The sequence below is a fragment of the Hyperolius riggenbachi genome, chromosome 1 (assembly GCF_040937935.1).
Source record: "Hyperolius riggenbachi isolate aHypRig1 chromosome 1, aHypRig1.pri, whole genome shotgun sequence".
NCBI lineage: Eukaryota > Metazoa > Chordata > Amphibia > Anura > Hyperoliidae > Hyperolius > Hyperolius riggenbachi.
In genome coordinates this window covers 540904234-540921862 of record NC_090646.1, presented here as the reverse complement: position 1 = coordinate 540921862, position 17629 = coordinate 540904234, and the positions used below count along the sequence as shown (strand labels likewise).

Sequence of the window (17629 nt, the reverse complement as noted above, 5' to 3'; positions counted from 1 at the left end):
GCTCAGTCAAGTGCATTTACCTCACATATCTGGAGCAGCGTATGTAATTTGCGGTGGATTTGTGTGTTGTGCAGATAAGTGCTTGACTTATGGCTTTGCAGCACAAGAGATGTCAAAAAACAGGCACAGTAATAATGTATATGAGGCACTTTTATTTTCTGCTGTTGTGTGAGACAATTAGAGGGAGATGAACGTTATAAAAGAGGCTGTTCTGCAATATAAAATACCTTGGAATACAACCCCCTTTTTTGCCCAACAAAATTTAGAAATGACACTAGCGATGGGACGAAATGTTCTGACTGGCGAATACTTCCCTGCGAACCAGCGGTATTCGAAATTCACGTTCAACACAATTTTTATTTTTTCAAATTGCGTTCACATTTTTCCCATAGACTTTAATGGCGGGCGAACGGCCGCTGTTAATAGCAAAGCCCCCTTATGTGCTAGAAACACCACATTTTCAGGGTAGGTGGAGGGGGACAGTGGCTACAAGAGGGTAAAAAAACCTTATCGTTTTTGAGAAAATTGATATTAAAGTGTCCTAGGAAAAAATAATACATTTAAATGCGGTAAATGACAGATAAAGTAGCAAACCTAACGGTAGTGTAAGGGCCCGTTCAGACTGCACGCGTTTCCAGCCGCATTTTGGAAACGCATGCAGAAGGCCAACACGCACGACATCAGACAGTGCATAGAGTGCACTGTCTGATGTTCACACTGCATGCGTTCCGGACCTGTGCGGTCCGGGAACGCATGCTGCACGCAGATTTAGCAAAAACGCGTGGCTGTCCCATTCACTTTTCAGTGATGGGATCAGCCACGCAACGCATACAAACGCGGATGGCGTGCGTTCGTACGCGTTGCGTTCCGCATGCGTGGCCGTCCGCGTTTGTAATGTGAACCGGCCCTAAATGTGTATATATATATAATCTCAAAAGAAAGAGCATTTAATTTCATGCCAGGGTTTCCAGGGGGTCCGTCTGGAAACCCCTCCGTAGGTCGCAACGCTTTGGCCCGGGATCGTTATACAGTCACAATATGGCTGTATAAAGATCCCTGGCAACTTTACCTATAAATAAATTTTACAAAATTATGTGGGGAGCCTCTTTAACCCCATGCAGGCTGGGATAGCCAGAATGCAGAGCCCCCGCCGAGTTCACACCCTGAGCTATACCAGCCCCCATGGTATGTTGGGGCTCCGGGGGAGAGGGAAAGTCTTGACCGCCCCTCTCCCCCGGAGCCCCAACATACCATGGGGGCTGGTATAGCTCAGGGTGCGAAGCCCTTGTCCAATCCATGGAAAAAGTTGCTCTTCCCTGCCACCATTGCCCCCAGGAGGAGGTGGGGGTCGATGACACCCTGGAGTCATCGACTGTCTGGGAGTCCAATTTAAGAAGGAGACCCCCATATGCTCGCCCCCTGCCAGTAGAAATGAGTATAGGGGTACAAAGTACCCCTTTCCCATTCCCACAAAGGGTTAAATAAAATAAAAACTCAGCAACAAAAAAAGTCCTTTAATATTCTTTATTAACCAGAAATACTTACCTATATCTAAAATGCCAATACCCTCGGAAATGTCCCACGCCAATATCCTCTAATCTTGTTACCTTCTTTAAGTTGATTGAAGATCTCCACGCACCGCTGCCACACACCGCTGTTCCCATCCGTACTGAGCAAAAGCATCTTTAAATTTCCCTCCAAGGCTCCCCATTGGTTCCTTAACAGACCAATGGGGATCAGGAGGATCACCATTGGTGGGTTATGGAACCAATGGGAAGCCTTGGAGGGAAATTTAAAGATGCTTTTGCTCCACAGCTATACTAAGTATAGCTGAGAGCCCATCCTATGCGGACACTTTACCGCCATTTCCTGCTGTCTTCGCCACCTGCCCACACCTATCACCCTCACCCATGCTGGCACATAGTCCACCCAGATAAAGCGTCCACATAGGAAGCGCTTGGTATAGCTGAGAGGAAAAGCATATGCCACCCAGATGCCACCATGAACTCCCCCCCCCCCCCCCAGGGCGTCATCAACCCCCACCTCTTCTTGGTGCAGCGGAGGTGGGGAAGAGACCCTTGTCCATGGATTGGACATGGGAGAGCTCCCCCCCCCCCCCCCCCCGAGCCCCACCATACCATGGATCATGCGCACTGGTATAGCTCAGGGTGCAAAGCCCCACTCTGCCGGGGGTTCCGCATTCTGGATATCCCAGCCTGCATGGGAGCAAGGGGTTAAAGAGGCTTAGCAGTGGGGACCCCACACCTTTTTTTTTATTTCCCACACTCTGAACATTAAAACAAATCCAAAAATAGGTAAAGTTGCCAGGGATCTTTGTACAGCCATATTGCGGCTGACAATTCCGCTTGAAGCCCTACCTCTGTACAGCCATTGCATAGGCTGTAGTAGGGACAGCCTTGATATTCATACTGCTGCAAGGTGCTGGGCTTCCAGTGATGGAGAGGGGGGAGGAAGTGACCAGAAAAGCACCAGTAAACTGCTGTACCAGACATTTTCTGCAATGTATTCAGAACAAAAGTCCTTGTATTGGGATTTAATCCATGCTCAGTCCAATGGAGCCTTTACATTCATGAACTCCCTGCATGAGAAGTGCCAGGCTTGCATGCAGCTCAGAGAACATCAGTTTGTCATGCCTGAGTTACCCTACCAGATAAAGAACAGGATAATTAAAAGTCACATGTGTAATTAGATTGTTCATATGAGTGATAATTGTTTTCTTAGTCATTTTCTAGGGAGACGCAAGTTGTATTAGTTTTAGCTGTGCCAGCTCCACAAGGACCTGGGAACAGTTGTATAGTCTACTCTGCAATACAGATTTGGTCTCAATTTATCACCATTAACATGGAACTTGTCTTTCAAGCATACGGAGTAAACCCGTTCATCAGAAAGAAAGTAGCATGATATGTGTTTAGCCTAATTTATCATTACGTACTTTTATATACAAGCGTCCACAGCTTTCGTATCTCATTATATATGTACTTCCTACAGGAACACATTCCTTGTATAATAATTTTACTGGAATACCGTACATGTAAATGATTAGTGTATCTCCAGTAAAAGCTGACATTTACAGTACCAGCGAGGTATTTACTGTGGAGTAACTAAGACTCTGCATGTTTGTTATGTGCAGTACAAAGTTCTGAAGATCTGTTGGAGAACATTAGCCATAAAATTGTCAGCTGTGAACAAGGCCTTCTAATTGTAACCAAATGATTTAAAGCTCAGTTCCAGGAAAACAAGGGGAAAAAAATATTGGGACATCGACACAATTCTAAAATGTTTGACGCTATACACAACTACAATGGATTTGAAATGAAACGTACACGATGTGCTTTAACTGCAGACTGTCGGCTTTAATTTGAGGGCATTTACATCCTAATCAGATGAATGGTGTAGGAATAGTGTTGGGCGAACAGTGTTCGCCACTGTTCGGGTTCTGCAGAACATCACCCTATTCGGGTGATGTTCGAGTTCGGCCGAACACCTGATGGTGCTCGGCCAAACTGTTCGGGTTCGCCCGAACTGCTCAATGCCCGGCCGAATACGGCCCCCCTATGGGGTCGCAGGCATAAGGGGGGAGCATGCCCCGATCGTGGGGGGGGGTCGGAAATTCCCCCCACCCCCTCCGCTAGCGCTCCCCCCTCTGCCCGCTTCCCCATAAAAAAAGTTTGCGTAAAGTTAAATAGTACCGGTGGTGGCTGCTGCAGTGGCTGGCTGGCAGTGGTGTGAGTTAGGAGGAGGAGTCCGAGTAGGACGCGTTGAGGCCGGGCAGCGGGCGGTTCAGCGGTAGTACCCTTGTGGTACTTCCGCCCTTTCTCTGACCTCACGTCCTCTACGTGATGACGCATACGAGGGTACGCGTGACAGATCCTGAGGCTTCCCCCACCCGAGGTGAGTACCCCCCAGGGGACGTTTTTGATGTTACAGAGTCTCTTTAAAGGGACTCCGAGCAGTGCAGAAACTATGGAAAGATGCATATCATTTTAAAGCTCTCTTTCTCCTCTTTCCAATGATATATAAACCACCGCCATACGCCTTTTAGTTTTCGCTATTTTCGCGATCGAAATTGCCACGGCCGTGACTTCGATCGTATTACACAGGGCGACTTTTTCTCAAAGTCAGCTGCTCCATTCAGCAGAAAAAGTCGCCCTGTGTAATACAATGTAACTATGGAAAGATGGATATCATTTTAAAGCTCTCTTTCTCCTCTTTCTGAACACACCTAAATCGTCGCCCTATGCCTTTTAGTTTTCTCTATTTTTGCGAAGTCGTGGCCACGGCAAATTCGATTGCCAAAATAGCGAAAACTAAAAGGCGTAGGGCGGTGGTTTATATTTCATTGGAAAGAGGAGAAAGAGAGCTTTAAAATGATATTCATCTTTCCATAGTTTCTGCACTGCTCGGAGTCCCTTTAAAGGTAACCTGAACTGAAAATAAAAAAGTCAAAATAACCATACACAGGTCATACTTACCTCCTGTTAGTCTACTCCTCAATCTCTTTCTCATCTCCTGCGTCCCATTTGTCCACTGTGATCAATGAAATTCTCTGTCCTCCATTTTAAAAATGGCCATTACCCCGTAACAGCTTCCTGGTCAGCACACTGTTAAACTGTAACATCACCCACTTGATCCATAGAAAATTACCTTGCACATTCAGTTGTAACTGACAGCTGCTGATATATAACTGACAGAAACTGGTATATTTTAGTTCTGACAAAATATTGTCAGAACTGGAAGGGATCGCTGTAAGAAGAAAATGGTGAGCTTCTGAGAAGAACTGATGGTGAGGTAGGTATGTAATATTCATTTGCAGCTACGTCATGTATTTATTTTAAATAATTTGACTCACTGCCCTTTAAGTTCCTGCTTGTTCTTGGGGCATTTTCCATTCAGTTTTGTCTGCAGCAAGTGAAATGCGTGCTCAATCGGATTCAGGTCAGGTGACTGACTTGGCCTTTGCATAACATTCCACTTCTTTCCCTTCAAAAACTCTTTGGTTGCTTTCGCAGTATGCTTTGGGTCATTGTCCATCTGCACTGTGTAGTGTCGTCCAATGAGTTCTGAAGCATTTGGCTTAATATGAGCAGAAAATATTGCCTGAAATACTTCTGAATTTATTCCTGGGAAACTGATGCCCAAGGGAGCTGTTCTTGAAAATATGGGACTAAAGTACATGGATGATACACATGGAAGAGGGGGCTGCACACGGAATGGGAGGGGCACTGCTGCAGATAATAGGGGAGCAACAACTTACTTGGCCTAGGGGCACAAAATGTATAAATCCGGCCTTGCACAGAACTTTAACCAATATCCTGCTCTAGTGACCGATTCACTGAGAATAGAGGCATGGATAGCAAAAAGAAAATCTGAACTTTTTTCTGAGGTTCTGACCATTCTACACGCCATCCAAGTCTAAAATAGGTTTTGGCCAGAATTACACTTTTAAGAAAGAAGGTTAGACTGGATGAGACACGCATGACATAAATCATCAACATTAGCCTTCTAGTCCTGATGGTGTAATAATTTAGATTGTGTAACTATAGTATGCAGACTCGGTACTAAAATGATGCTATTTCAACCATTAAATATTTTCCTTAATACAGCCAGTTGGACCCTGGGGGGAATGTGTTCCCTAGATGCCCCCTAAGCATGTTATACTACTTTATGTGGATAAAATGCCATTTATAACTTTCAACCAGTTTGTTGATCTTTTCAGTGCAATAAAAGAGCAATGGCTGTAAGTGAGACACAGAGCATTATATATTTTATAAACGAGCCATGATCCTGTCTACCCCAAGTCATTTTACAATTGATGGAGTTCTTTATGTTCATTGCTGTTTGATTAGAACAGATCTGTTCTCCGGGGCATAGTGAGAAATGCCAATCTGTGCTGGAAATGTTATTGCGCTGGTCCCGTATGCAGACCCCGACGGCTGGGTTGGTATGTCTGTGGTTTGTTGTCACAGCTCAGCTCTCCTATAAGTAAGAACAGTCCAGGAAACACATCGCCACATCATCAGTTCTATTCCCCAAACAAAGCCGCCAAAATCAGTGAGAAGCTGATCTGAAGATGGGAAACAAAGAAGTGAGTGTCGGAGGGCATAGGTTGACTGGGTTCCAGTTTGATCCCTTTAAAAGAAGTTAGCTTACTTATTGTGCTTGCGCAGAACCAGTTTTGCCGCAAAAGTAGGTTTTCACGTCTTGCAAAAATATACATTTCCAGACATTATCATGGACAGCAAACTATGCAATGATACTACAGAGAACAGCAGATGAAGGCAAGAAGTCAATCCTTAAAGAGAATCTGTATTAAAAAAAAAAAAAACAGCCCTCGGGGGTACTTACCTCGGATGGGGACAGTCTCTGGATCCTATTGAGGCTTCTGCCCTCCTCTTGTACCTCCACTCCGGGGTCCAGCGCTGGCAGCCCCAAAACAGCAGCAACATAAATATTTACCTTACGTGCTCCTTCACAGGCGCAGTAGCAGCTCTCTGATGGGTTCCAACGGAAATAGCCCAGCCAGATTGGGCCTATTGTACTGCGCAGGCGTGAGTCGGACCAGATCGGACTCGGCTATTTCTGCTGTAGCCCATCGGAAAGCCGCTAATGTGCCTGCGCAGGCACATGGAAGGTATATATTCAGCCAGTAATGCGCCACAGCCGGAAAGCTAGTCAGCTGATTTTTCAGGGGCTGCCAGCGCTGGATCCCGGAGGGTGAAGAGGACAGGGAGAAACCTCATTAGGATCCAGAGGCTTCCCCCTCCTGAGGTAAGTACAAATCAGGTATGCAAGTGACAGTTTCTGTCTCGGTTGGACTATAATGTAACCCTCTATGAATTACAGCCATAAAACACTTTTGTGGCAGAAAAAGGCTTCTGAGAACTGGAAAGAGAGAAAACGGGTCAATAGTTTATAGACTTTATCTCTGGAATACTTCAATGAAAGTGGTAGTGAGCAGAGACAATGAAACTGGAAAAACTTAAAAAATGTATTTAAAATTAAAATAAAACTGTGGGATATCTAAAAAAAAGGACATTTTTAGGAGAAAAAAAGATAAATAGAATTGTTTATCTCATCAGTGTATTTTTTACTTTGTTTTTCCTTTAACCACTTCAGCCTTCAGTCATTTTCACTTTATGCATCCGAGCAATGTTCACCTCCCATTTATTAGCCTATAACTTTTCCGCCACCAATTAGGCTTTCTTTGGGTGGTACATTTTGCTAAGAGCCACTTTACTGTAAATGCATTTTAACAGGAAGAATAAGAAACAAACGGAAAAAAATCATTATTTCTCAGTTTTCAGCCATTATAGTTTTAAAATAATACATGCCTCCATAATTAAAACTCACGTATTGTATTTGCCCATTTGCCCCAGTTTAAATTACGTCCCTATCACAATGTATGGCGACAATATTTTGTTTTCCAATGAACTTCGCCTAACCGCCCCCCGCATCACCCAGTCCCATGCACGCCTCCAGGACTTCCCAAGAGCTGCTCCAACACTATGGAACTCCCTACCTCCACCCATTAGGGTAGCCCCCTCATTCAACATCTTCAAGAAAGCCCTCAAAACTCACCTTTTCACTCTGGCCTACTACCCCTCACAAGTGCTCTAAACCCACAGCTGAACTCTGGTCCCCTACCTTTCGTGTTCTTACCTCTCCCTCTAGATTGTAAGCCTTTGGGCAGGGTCCTCCTCCTTTTGTGTCCTACCTGATCATGCACCTCCATTACTGTGAACCCATGCTATGCATCTGAGTGAACCTAACTTGCCTAATCTCCGTGCTCCCCTCCAGTGACTAAGCATTACCTTGTACGCATACTGTGGTCTTTCTTGTATTCATGTATTGTCATTTTGCTGTATGTCACCCCTAAATATTGTGTGTAACCTAAACTAATGTCCAGCGCTGCGTAATATGTTGGCGCTTTATAAATACAATAAATAAATAAAATTAATAATACATTTGGAAATAAAGGTACATTTTTTCCGTTTTGCATCCATCACTATTTACAAGCTTATAATTAAAAAAAATAGAAATATTTTATCTTTAAATTGATATTTAAAAAGTTTAGACCCTTAGGTAAATATTTACGTGTTTTTTTTTTTTTTAATGTAATGGTTTTTTGTGGATTTTTTTTATTAAACATTTTATTTGGGTATTTTTGGGAGGGTGGGATGTAAATAATATTTTTTTTAGGTAAATATGTGTTGATTTTTATTTTCTTTTACATTTAGATGTAGTTTTACTTTTTGGCCACAAGATGGCAGCCATGAGTTTGTTTACATGACGTCACTCTAAGCGTAACATGTACGCTTAGAGGGATGTAGGGGACGCAAGAGACAGAAAGAAGCGAGGCTTCCAAGAGAAGCCGTTGCTTTTTCTGCAGGGGAGAGGAATCAATCATCGGGCACCATGACCTGATTGATTCATTCCTGGGCTAACGATCCGCGGCCGGGAGCACGCGCGCGTGCACGCGGGAACATGCGGGAGCGCACATGGCCTACTGGACGTAGCTGCTACGTCCAGGAAGCTTAAGTGGTTAAAGTCGTCTGAAACTCTGACATAACATTTAATAAAAATGTGTTTTCCTACTTTTTATTACCCATATCGTTACCATATTTGCTTTTGTGCACAAGTAATATTGTCCATTTTCAAATTACAAGTTCCTAAAGTACAGTTTATCTGCTCTGAAAACTGCCATTGCATTTTATTCAAGCTGCTTTTTATTATATATTAAAATCTTCTAGTGAGCTGTTCTGAATTGTGTGCATGCTTGAAGAGAGAGCTCTTGCCGGTCACGAAGCTGCCCCATCCTCCCAGGCTCCTCTCTCTGCCGTCTCAATGAGTGAGTGCTGACAGACTGTCAGGAGACGCTTTCATTGGTTCTAGACACTGTCTATCAATGGGAGCCAATGTGATTGGCTCTCTGTGATCAGGCAGTCAGGAGCCAATGACAGTGGCTCCTGACCTGCTTACAGACCTCTGCCGTCTTAAAGAGAGTGAATTGTGGCGGGTGCAGAGCGGCAGTAACAGCGGGGACGCGCGATTCATTGGGACGTTCAACTTACATCACTCAGAACCGCAGCAGTCCAGTCAGAGCTGCAGCACAACAGCGGGGACGCGCGATTCATTGGGACGTTCAACTTACATCACTCAGAACCGCAGCAGTCCAGTCAGAGCTGCAGCACCACCTGCTGGGCGTAGATTTGTACTGCGTTGGTACAGAGCCATTTAAGCTAAAGAAGCTTTCCAGTGTAGAGCAAAGTGGTGTGTTTAACTGTTTAAATGCTGTTCAGCTACAATTTTTTTTGGGATAGTAGGTTGTAAGCTGTAAGGAATCTTTTAGAGCAAAGAAGAAATGCTGAATTTCAGACCACTTTAAGATTCTTGACGATTTTGGCTCGTCAGCTGTGTCGCTATTCATACAGCAATAACTTTTTATTACCTATGCCATCACAGTGATGCATATATTGTTTTCTTCAGGACAATCTAGGCTTTCTTTGGGTAAGTATTGTTTTTCAGGTATTTTATCATGGAAAATTAAGCTTAAACCCAAAAACTACATGTTTTTTCATGTTTCACCCTACAACTCAAAATACATTTTTTGTCTTGCTCCGGTTAAAACGATATCATATATGCCATATTTCATTACCAGTTGGGCATGTAGCATTATCATCAGGCTGCTGTGCGTCTGTAGGGATTGCATGCAGGTGCACAGTTTGTGCTGTATAGATAAATTGCTAGGAAACATCATAGCAACGCATCTATACAGTGTTGGGTACATGATCTGTCACCCTAGTGATCACATCCAGTCACTATGGGTGGCAGCCATTACAACTGTCCATGAATCCTAAGGCCTAATCCTAAGCAAGCAAGAAAATAATCATACTAATAATAATACTTTTTTCACTTAAATTTCAGTATTTTTTCCGATTGCAGAGTGCTGAAACTTTATTTTAAACAGGAGCTGAAAAATGGTCTCCTAGGAGAAAACTTATGAGAAAAAGTGAATTGTATTGGGTGCTTGGATCAAAGTTGGCAACACAGTAAAGAGCTTCTCCATACACACTAATTTCTATAGTGTGGCCTCTGTTACCAGACCCAACTCTGTTAGTAGAAGCAGATCTCATCCAGTGGCGTAGCTATGGAACTATGGGCTCAGGTGCGAGTTTTACATTGCCCCCCCCCCCCCCCCCCCAGCACTCTATACGTAACAATTGATGTGGCACAGCAAAACTTGCCATCGTCATCCACAATATTCGAGGTGCAAGAAGGGGATTGTGAACAGTTTGTTAATGATCACTACTATTCAGAGCATTTATAGAAGTGATTATTACAACCACAGGACCAATAAACAGCCAATACTTTGGTTGACGAAGAGCCCCATGAGGCCCCTCTGGCCCAAGGGCCCCGATTCAGTCGCTATCTCTGCAACCCCTATTGCTACGCCACTGATCTAATCCTTTCCCTTCCAAGTGTAAATAGGGTGGAAATCATGCACAAGGGACACAATTATAGCTGTGTCCACTGACTTCAGATGGAATGTGTTCTTTAAATGATGTAACAAATTACTTGTATGTTTGTAGAAGACAACCCTGGGGTAAACTGAGAAGCCACTGTATGTGGTAGATGTGGACAGCATGAAGTCTTCTTTCCTGAGAATTCATCTAAGAGATCTCCTCTCTATGTTTGAACCCATTTGTTAGTTGAACCTGGACATTCAGGAACAATGTGTGGTATTCAGGCACATTCTCACCGTGTCATCGGAGAAGTGGATGCAATGACTAATCATGGCCATTTTGTTAATCATAGACTGTCAGGAACTATGATTTATTTTAGACATTACTCTGAATGAAATCAGTCCTATGAATTCACAGCATGAAGCGATAATTCCTCCTGTGCTATATGACGATGGTATTTCACTAATCTAGACTTTCATGTTTATGAGATCTCCCCTTTGATAAATCTCTTTGGATTTTCACTGCAGTTTTTCCCACAGTTCTGTGCCCGAGAGATGGCTGTTCCGCATCCTTCTCTGCACGCTACTCGGTACGTCGGCAGTTTAGTTATTGACATTTGGTTTTGTCAGTCGAGGATGGAATTTGAACATAGTTGGACATAAAACAATAATACTAAACCTTTTACATCCTTTTTGTAACAAAGTGACTTTAGTGTGGTGAAGACTACAGAATGTTATTGTACATTTGTGGTCTCTTTATAGTGAATGTGCTGTCTTTATTTTTTTAGGAACATTCTGTGTAGCTAACTATGTATAAACTTATTTGGGGATTTATTTTTTTCAGATATATTTCAAATGTCACCATTTGAGTAAATCAAATGTTTTGAATTTTTTTTAAATTTAACTTATTTCTTAAAAAACTTTTAGAACAAGCCCGACATACTTGAGTATCATATGAAAACCCATAAAACATATATTTAAAACAAGATGTACCCAACTCTTCTATCCCAGTTATCAGCTATATAAGATTTAATTAAATTAAACTGGTTTATAAAATGTCTTGGAAATTTTGAAACACTGAAACTCTTAGAGACTTAAATATTAAGCTTAGAGACTTACATGTTATGGAAAAGTCCTTTATAGTATTACATAACAGAGCCAAAGCAGTGAAACATAAATGATAGATGCACATTTTGGACAAATAGTACAAACTTAGGGGCTCAGTGTGAGCAATAGCAGCCACAAAGTAAATTCTATACCCAAGGTGTGGGTAGCTGGCCAGTTAAACCCTATGTGCCCAGTCTGGGAGTCCACTACTGAAGTCTCCTGGCATCTCCTACTGTATAGCCAGATAGGACCTGTTGTACTAGTCCAAGGGGTCCTGTCTGTCTATATGGTAGTAGATGTTATATTTTAAGGTACTTTAAAGGGGGGTTCCAATACAGAACATATTTGCTAGTACGTAGTCTCAATATTCGGAGTGTTTCAGACCTAAAGGTATCAAGTCCTTTGTTGTCTAAATTCTACTTTACACTTTCATGGATGGAATTGCTTAGAATTCAATGTCAGTATATTGACTTATAATCAGGACACATGAAAAATAATGGCGTGTCTGTGGTGCTCTGATATTATATGTGCCAAATTAGGGTCTGGCTACAAAGTACCCGCAGATCCAGACATTTTACCAGGCTAGATTACCAGTCACTAGTAATGAAAAATGTTGCTCAGCTTGAGTCACAGCAAGTGCCATTTAAATCAATCAAGTGAATGCTCTGATTATTAGGAGAATGTACAGTTTGTTGGGAGAATGTACAGCTTAATAGGAGAATGCACAGTTTATATGGAGAACATAAAGCTTATTAGGAGAATGTACAGCTTATTGTGAAAATGCACAATTTATTAGGAGAATGTACAGCTTATTGGGAAAATGCACAGTTTATTAGGAGAATGTACAGCTTATTGGGAGAATATACAGTTTACTAGGATAATGAACAGCATATTAGGAGAATGTACAGCTTATTGGGAGAATATACAGTTTATTGGGAGACTGTATAGCTTAATATGAGAATGCACAGTTTTTTAAAGCGGAATATAACCCTGCATATCAACTTTGCTCTAAAACATTATTTACAGCATATTATATGCAACCAGCATTTTTTTTTACTAGGCCAGCATTGGAAGGGTTACACACAGAGCTTTAAAGTTCTGTGGAGAAAAATGCTGCCGCATCCGAAGTTTAGATAGATACATTTAAGTAAGCACAATGTAACAAGTGAGGAATGTGACTCACTCTCTCTCTCTCTCTCTGTGTCCGGGAGCTCCTGCACAGTCAGAGTGTGTGTCACATTCCACACTTGTTACATTGTGTTTACTTAAATGTAACTATATAAACTTCGGCTGCTGCAGCATTTCTCTCCACGGAACTTTAAAGCTCTGTGTGTAACCCTTCCAATGCTAGTCTAGTAAAAAAAATGCTGGTTGCATATAATATGCTGTAAATAATGTTTTAGAGCAAAGCTGAAATGCAGGGTTATATTCCGCTTTAAGATAATGCATAGATTATGTACAGTTTATTAGGAGAATGTACAGCTTATTAGAAGAATGTACAGTTTATTAGGAGAATGTAGAGCTTGTTAGGAGAATGCACACCTTATTAACATATAGCATAGCTGCTTATGAGCATGTATATCTTAGAAGAATATACAGTCTATATGTATCTATATATACAGGAGAATATTGGTACAAACACAAACAATATTAGAAATCTGAATGCAGTGGGGATTTTGCCAGTAAATCATCTAAAACATTCTATCTTCCTAACAAATGTTCAGTTATTAAGGAAATAAGAATGGAAGAATGAGTGAAACATTAAGGCAAAAATGCATTATAAATTAGAGAAATCTCTTAATAGTGAAAATACCTAGGCTTTCATGGTTTGACGCGAACCTCCATACGCAGCGTCTACGCACACAAATGCGTATTAGGAAAATGCTATGAGTCATTACGCACTTAGGCTTAGCCAAACAAACGAGGCCGCGGTTTGCCTTACCCATACGAGCATGCCGCCTTTGGACTGTGAGTATGACACAGAAGGTAGCAGACATTTATACAAACACAGAGATCCTGACCTTTTTCTACACAGCAGATAATGAAACTCAAGTAGCTGGAAATGGGTGATGCAGAAAATTGCTGCATAATTAACTGGTAATGAAGTGTCTTAGGTGGATTAACTCAACATTAACGAAGCACAGGGCAAGCTTTATTTTTGAAGCTTTCTGAACAGTAATGTTAGAAGTGGTGTGGCTTGAGGCCAGCACACTGTCACACAGGCAGATACTGTCTTATCACCTTGTAAGTGTCACATATTGTACCAGCTAATCTGACATTCACTTATCAATCCTTTCTGTTTATATAGACAGACAGCAAAGTGTGCTGCACTGAACCCTTTTGTGCATTAAGGACCTGAGAGTTTCCAGAACTGTCCAAACAGAAGATACTCACAAGATAACATCAGAGTTGTTTCCATAGCCAGTTTTACAAGTCTGTTTGGGATTACTTTTCTTTTGCCTGATTCTTAAAGTGAAACACCAGCTTAAAGGCCCATACACACGTCGGATTTTCCCGAACGACGGGTCGTTTGAACGTCCCGTCGTTCAGTCGTCCGCACGTCAAATCGGGTGTGTGTACAGTCCGTCGTTCGGGTGATAAGACTGGTCGGGCGGATCGCTCAAAATCGGTCTTATCACCCGAACGACGGACTGTACACACGCCCGATTTGGCGTGCGGATGACTAAACGACGGGAAGTTCAAACGACCCGTCGTTCGGGAAAATCCGACGTGTGTATGGGCCTTTAAGCCTTGTACACACGCCTGATTTAAGTCAGCTGAGGTGACTGATAACAACTGTCTCAGCCAACAATCAGGCGTGTGTACAGCACGCGATGCCTATCTGAAAAGCAGACGGATCTACCTAACCCCGGCGACGCAGATCTCCCCGGCAATTCAATTGTTCTCACCGATCCCCCGCCCACCACAAGACGCCACGCATTTGCCGCTCCTCGTCCCTCCATTGCCCCCCGCATAGCAACACATTGTCAGCTACACCGCTTACACTCATGTATGCAGACTGGCCCAGTGATGTCGCCCAAGGGTACCAGCTCCTGATCACCGACAGGTGACATCAGTTGTGTGTGTGTGTGTGTATGAGCCTTTATATAGGCAATTCCTCCAGTTCAGCTCTACACATTGCTAGGATCAATGCCACACGTCAAAATGTAAGCACACAATCACTCCCTCCATAACTCCTTCATCATGATCCGAACAATGTCACGTTGAGAGAATCCTTGTTGCTGCCGCTCAATTGTTGCAGGTGTGAAAAATAACTAACAAGACCTTCTATTTTGTATTGCTGATTACTTTTGCAGGGAAACAAATACTTGGGGTGCCAGTAATGAAGCAGTGAGAGTACAGATTCTAATGGAAAATAAGTGCAGTATTTGTTTACAGGAAGTTTCAGAAATTGGGAGCTGAAAATGGCATTTTTAACATTGAGGGCCAGGTATTTAATTGTAGCTGGTAGGCTTTAGTAATATGAGGGCATCTAGGTAATTTGGTGCAGAGAGTTAATTTTCAAGGGATACCCAAGAATTCCATATGGAAAATATTTTTTGGGGTTGACTCCAGTTTGAGGGCTTTTACATTAGAATTGTATTGTATGACTTTGCTGGTTATTTTATAGCACATGTAATTGTTACACTGTCTTCTCCGATTTATACATTTGTTAGCCAGTAAGCTTACGGTAATTTATTAGATAATATATGACCTTCTTTCAGTGCTGTTAATTTTTATTTGACTATTTTGTCTTAAAATGTGGGTGAATGTACATCGATATTCTATTATTTAGGTGTGTTTGGCTGTTTTCCACAGCAAAAATATGTCAAACAAAACATTGAGGGCTAGTTCACACCTACTTTAAAAATGCACCATTTTCTGGACTGTACAAAGCCACATTAACGGAAACATTTCTTCAAAAGGAACTGTTCACACATTTCAATTGTTATTATTATTGATTTATAAAACGCCAACATATTCCGTGGCGCTGACAGTTCCGTGTAATCCATTGCATGGAACTAAAATGGAACCAGCATTTTTCTGGACTTGAAGCTAAACGTCCTGGATACCATATGCTAACGGACGCAGTGACAGCCAATGTCAATGAACAGTATCCATACATTTTATTTAATTACCATCCAATTTCACAGGGAGTTCTTTGCAGCACATAGAATTGTAAGAGAAGAATCAGCTGCCTTCTGTCCTGCACTGTTAGTTCCATTCCGGATGAACTGTACTGTGTGTGGACAGGACTGGACTGAAATGGAACTGTACACATTTTCATCCGGTGTATTTGTGAACCCAGCCTAAATTGTAAATACATGTGTACAGCACTAACACATTTTTGAAGCATTTTCTAGCAAGACTGGAAATTCACTGACTAAAATGTATTTCTTTTTATTTTATTGAGTTTTCTTGTGTTGCATATTACCATTTTGGGGATACTTTCCTTCACTTCCCGTCTCTGTGTTAGTTGGCACAGAGACAGAAACTGAGGTCAATTACAACGTTTTATGGTTGGCACAAAATAAGTCTTCCAAGGGACTTGAGCAATGGTGACGCTACCACTGGAAATTGGATATCCCTTCCCAATGGAGAGATTCCCTCTAATGTCCTGAATCTGAAATGTAATCAGACAGTAACATAACAAAAGGGTATGCAGAGGATGTACCACTCCACAGACCCTGGACCTGAGGAGCCTACATGAGGCACTCCCTCCAGCTGCTACAATAGCTCTCTATTGGTGCTGTAGTGTTAATATTCATCTCTGTACTGTATTTGCTTTGACTAGTGATAATCATTAACAAATCACTTTGTTTCAGCTTCTAAAACCTCCCTTCCACACTGTGGCTGTCCTTATGCTAGGTACACACAATGTAATTTCCTGTTAGATTGACAGGTCTAACTGATAATTTCCAGCATGTGCTATCTGCCCTGATAATAGAATTGATTTTCAGATGACTACTGTACAAAATCAAACCAGTTACCGATCAGGAGCAGATTGGACATGTCAGAAATCATCGGTTTGACCCAATGTGACAGAAAATTGCATGATGTGTACCTAGCATAAGACAGCTGGTTTTGGTGTCCTGTATCAAGCAATTATTGTACATTAGCTGGTGGCACAAGCTACGCTGCACAGGGCAGAAGTGTGAACGCTATCTCTCTAGACCTCACACAAGCCTTCCAATCACGGTCATTGCCAATCACAGTGGGGCAGGGCAAGAAGGACTGTGAGCAGGGCAGACGGCCTTAGCGCTGTGGCCAATGAGAGCAGGGTGGGGCAGAAGGGGGCGTGTGTGGGGTGGAAGGACATGCAGTACAGTTACACAGTGGCTGGCATGAACATTATTAAACATATAGTGCTGGGTGGGCACAGTGTAAACTTTGAACTGAAGTCCATGGCTCTGTAGATATACCACCGTCTGCAGAAGCTGAGAAAACTATTCTATAAAGGAAAAGGATTTGCAGAGTTGTAATATGCTAGACTGGACCTGCTCTTGGAGGCTGTGCAATGTAGTTGGTTAACTGATCAACATGACTAGCTAGAGAGAAATGTAACTCCTATGAGAATTAGGACAATTCCCATATTCTGTGTTCCCCCTCTGCTTGTATCTGTATGCCTGGTCTTATAGCACTTTTCTCCATATTTCTACAGTATATGTCATTCATGGTAGACCTTGCTGTTTGCAATCTGCACTATTTGGTCAGCGTTTGACATCTCATCATGCTCTCCTCTTCTGTCTCCCCAGCCTCACATCGCTGTAGATAATTTAGACAAAATTCATGATGAAAACGGAAACAATCTATTGCACATTGCAGCATCCCAGGGCCATGCGGAATGCCTGCAGCACCTTACTTCACTCATGGGAGAGGACTGCCTGAGCGAGAGGAACGAGGAGATGCTGACGCCTGCTGGATTAGCTATTAAGGTACTGCAGTAACTGTGATGCATTAGGAATGTTTCCCAAGCCATGACATCTGCAGGCATAGGGGTTGGTTTGCTAAGACTACAAAACAGTGGAGAACATAGGT

The 17629-nt window shown here is 42.5% G+C and overlaps 1 protein-coding gene across 7 annotated transcripts in view; it reads left to right on the top strand.

Moving 5' to 3' along the window:
* The window catches only part of SNCAIP (synuclein alpha interacting protein), a 309420-nt gene that overhangs the window by 220331 nt on the left and 71460 nt on the right, over positions 1–17629 (top strand). For all 7 annotated transcript variants that reach the window (XM_068246969.1, XM_068246983.1, XM_068246960.1 and 4 more), the window contains one exon: positions 17347–17526. In XM_068246969.1, the coding sequence (XP_068103070.1) occupies positions 17347–17526 (180 nt within the window). The remainder of the gene's footprint in view (positions 1–17346; positions 17527–17629) is intronic.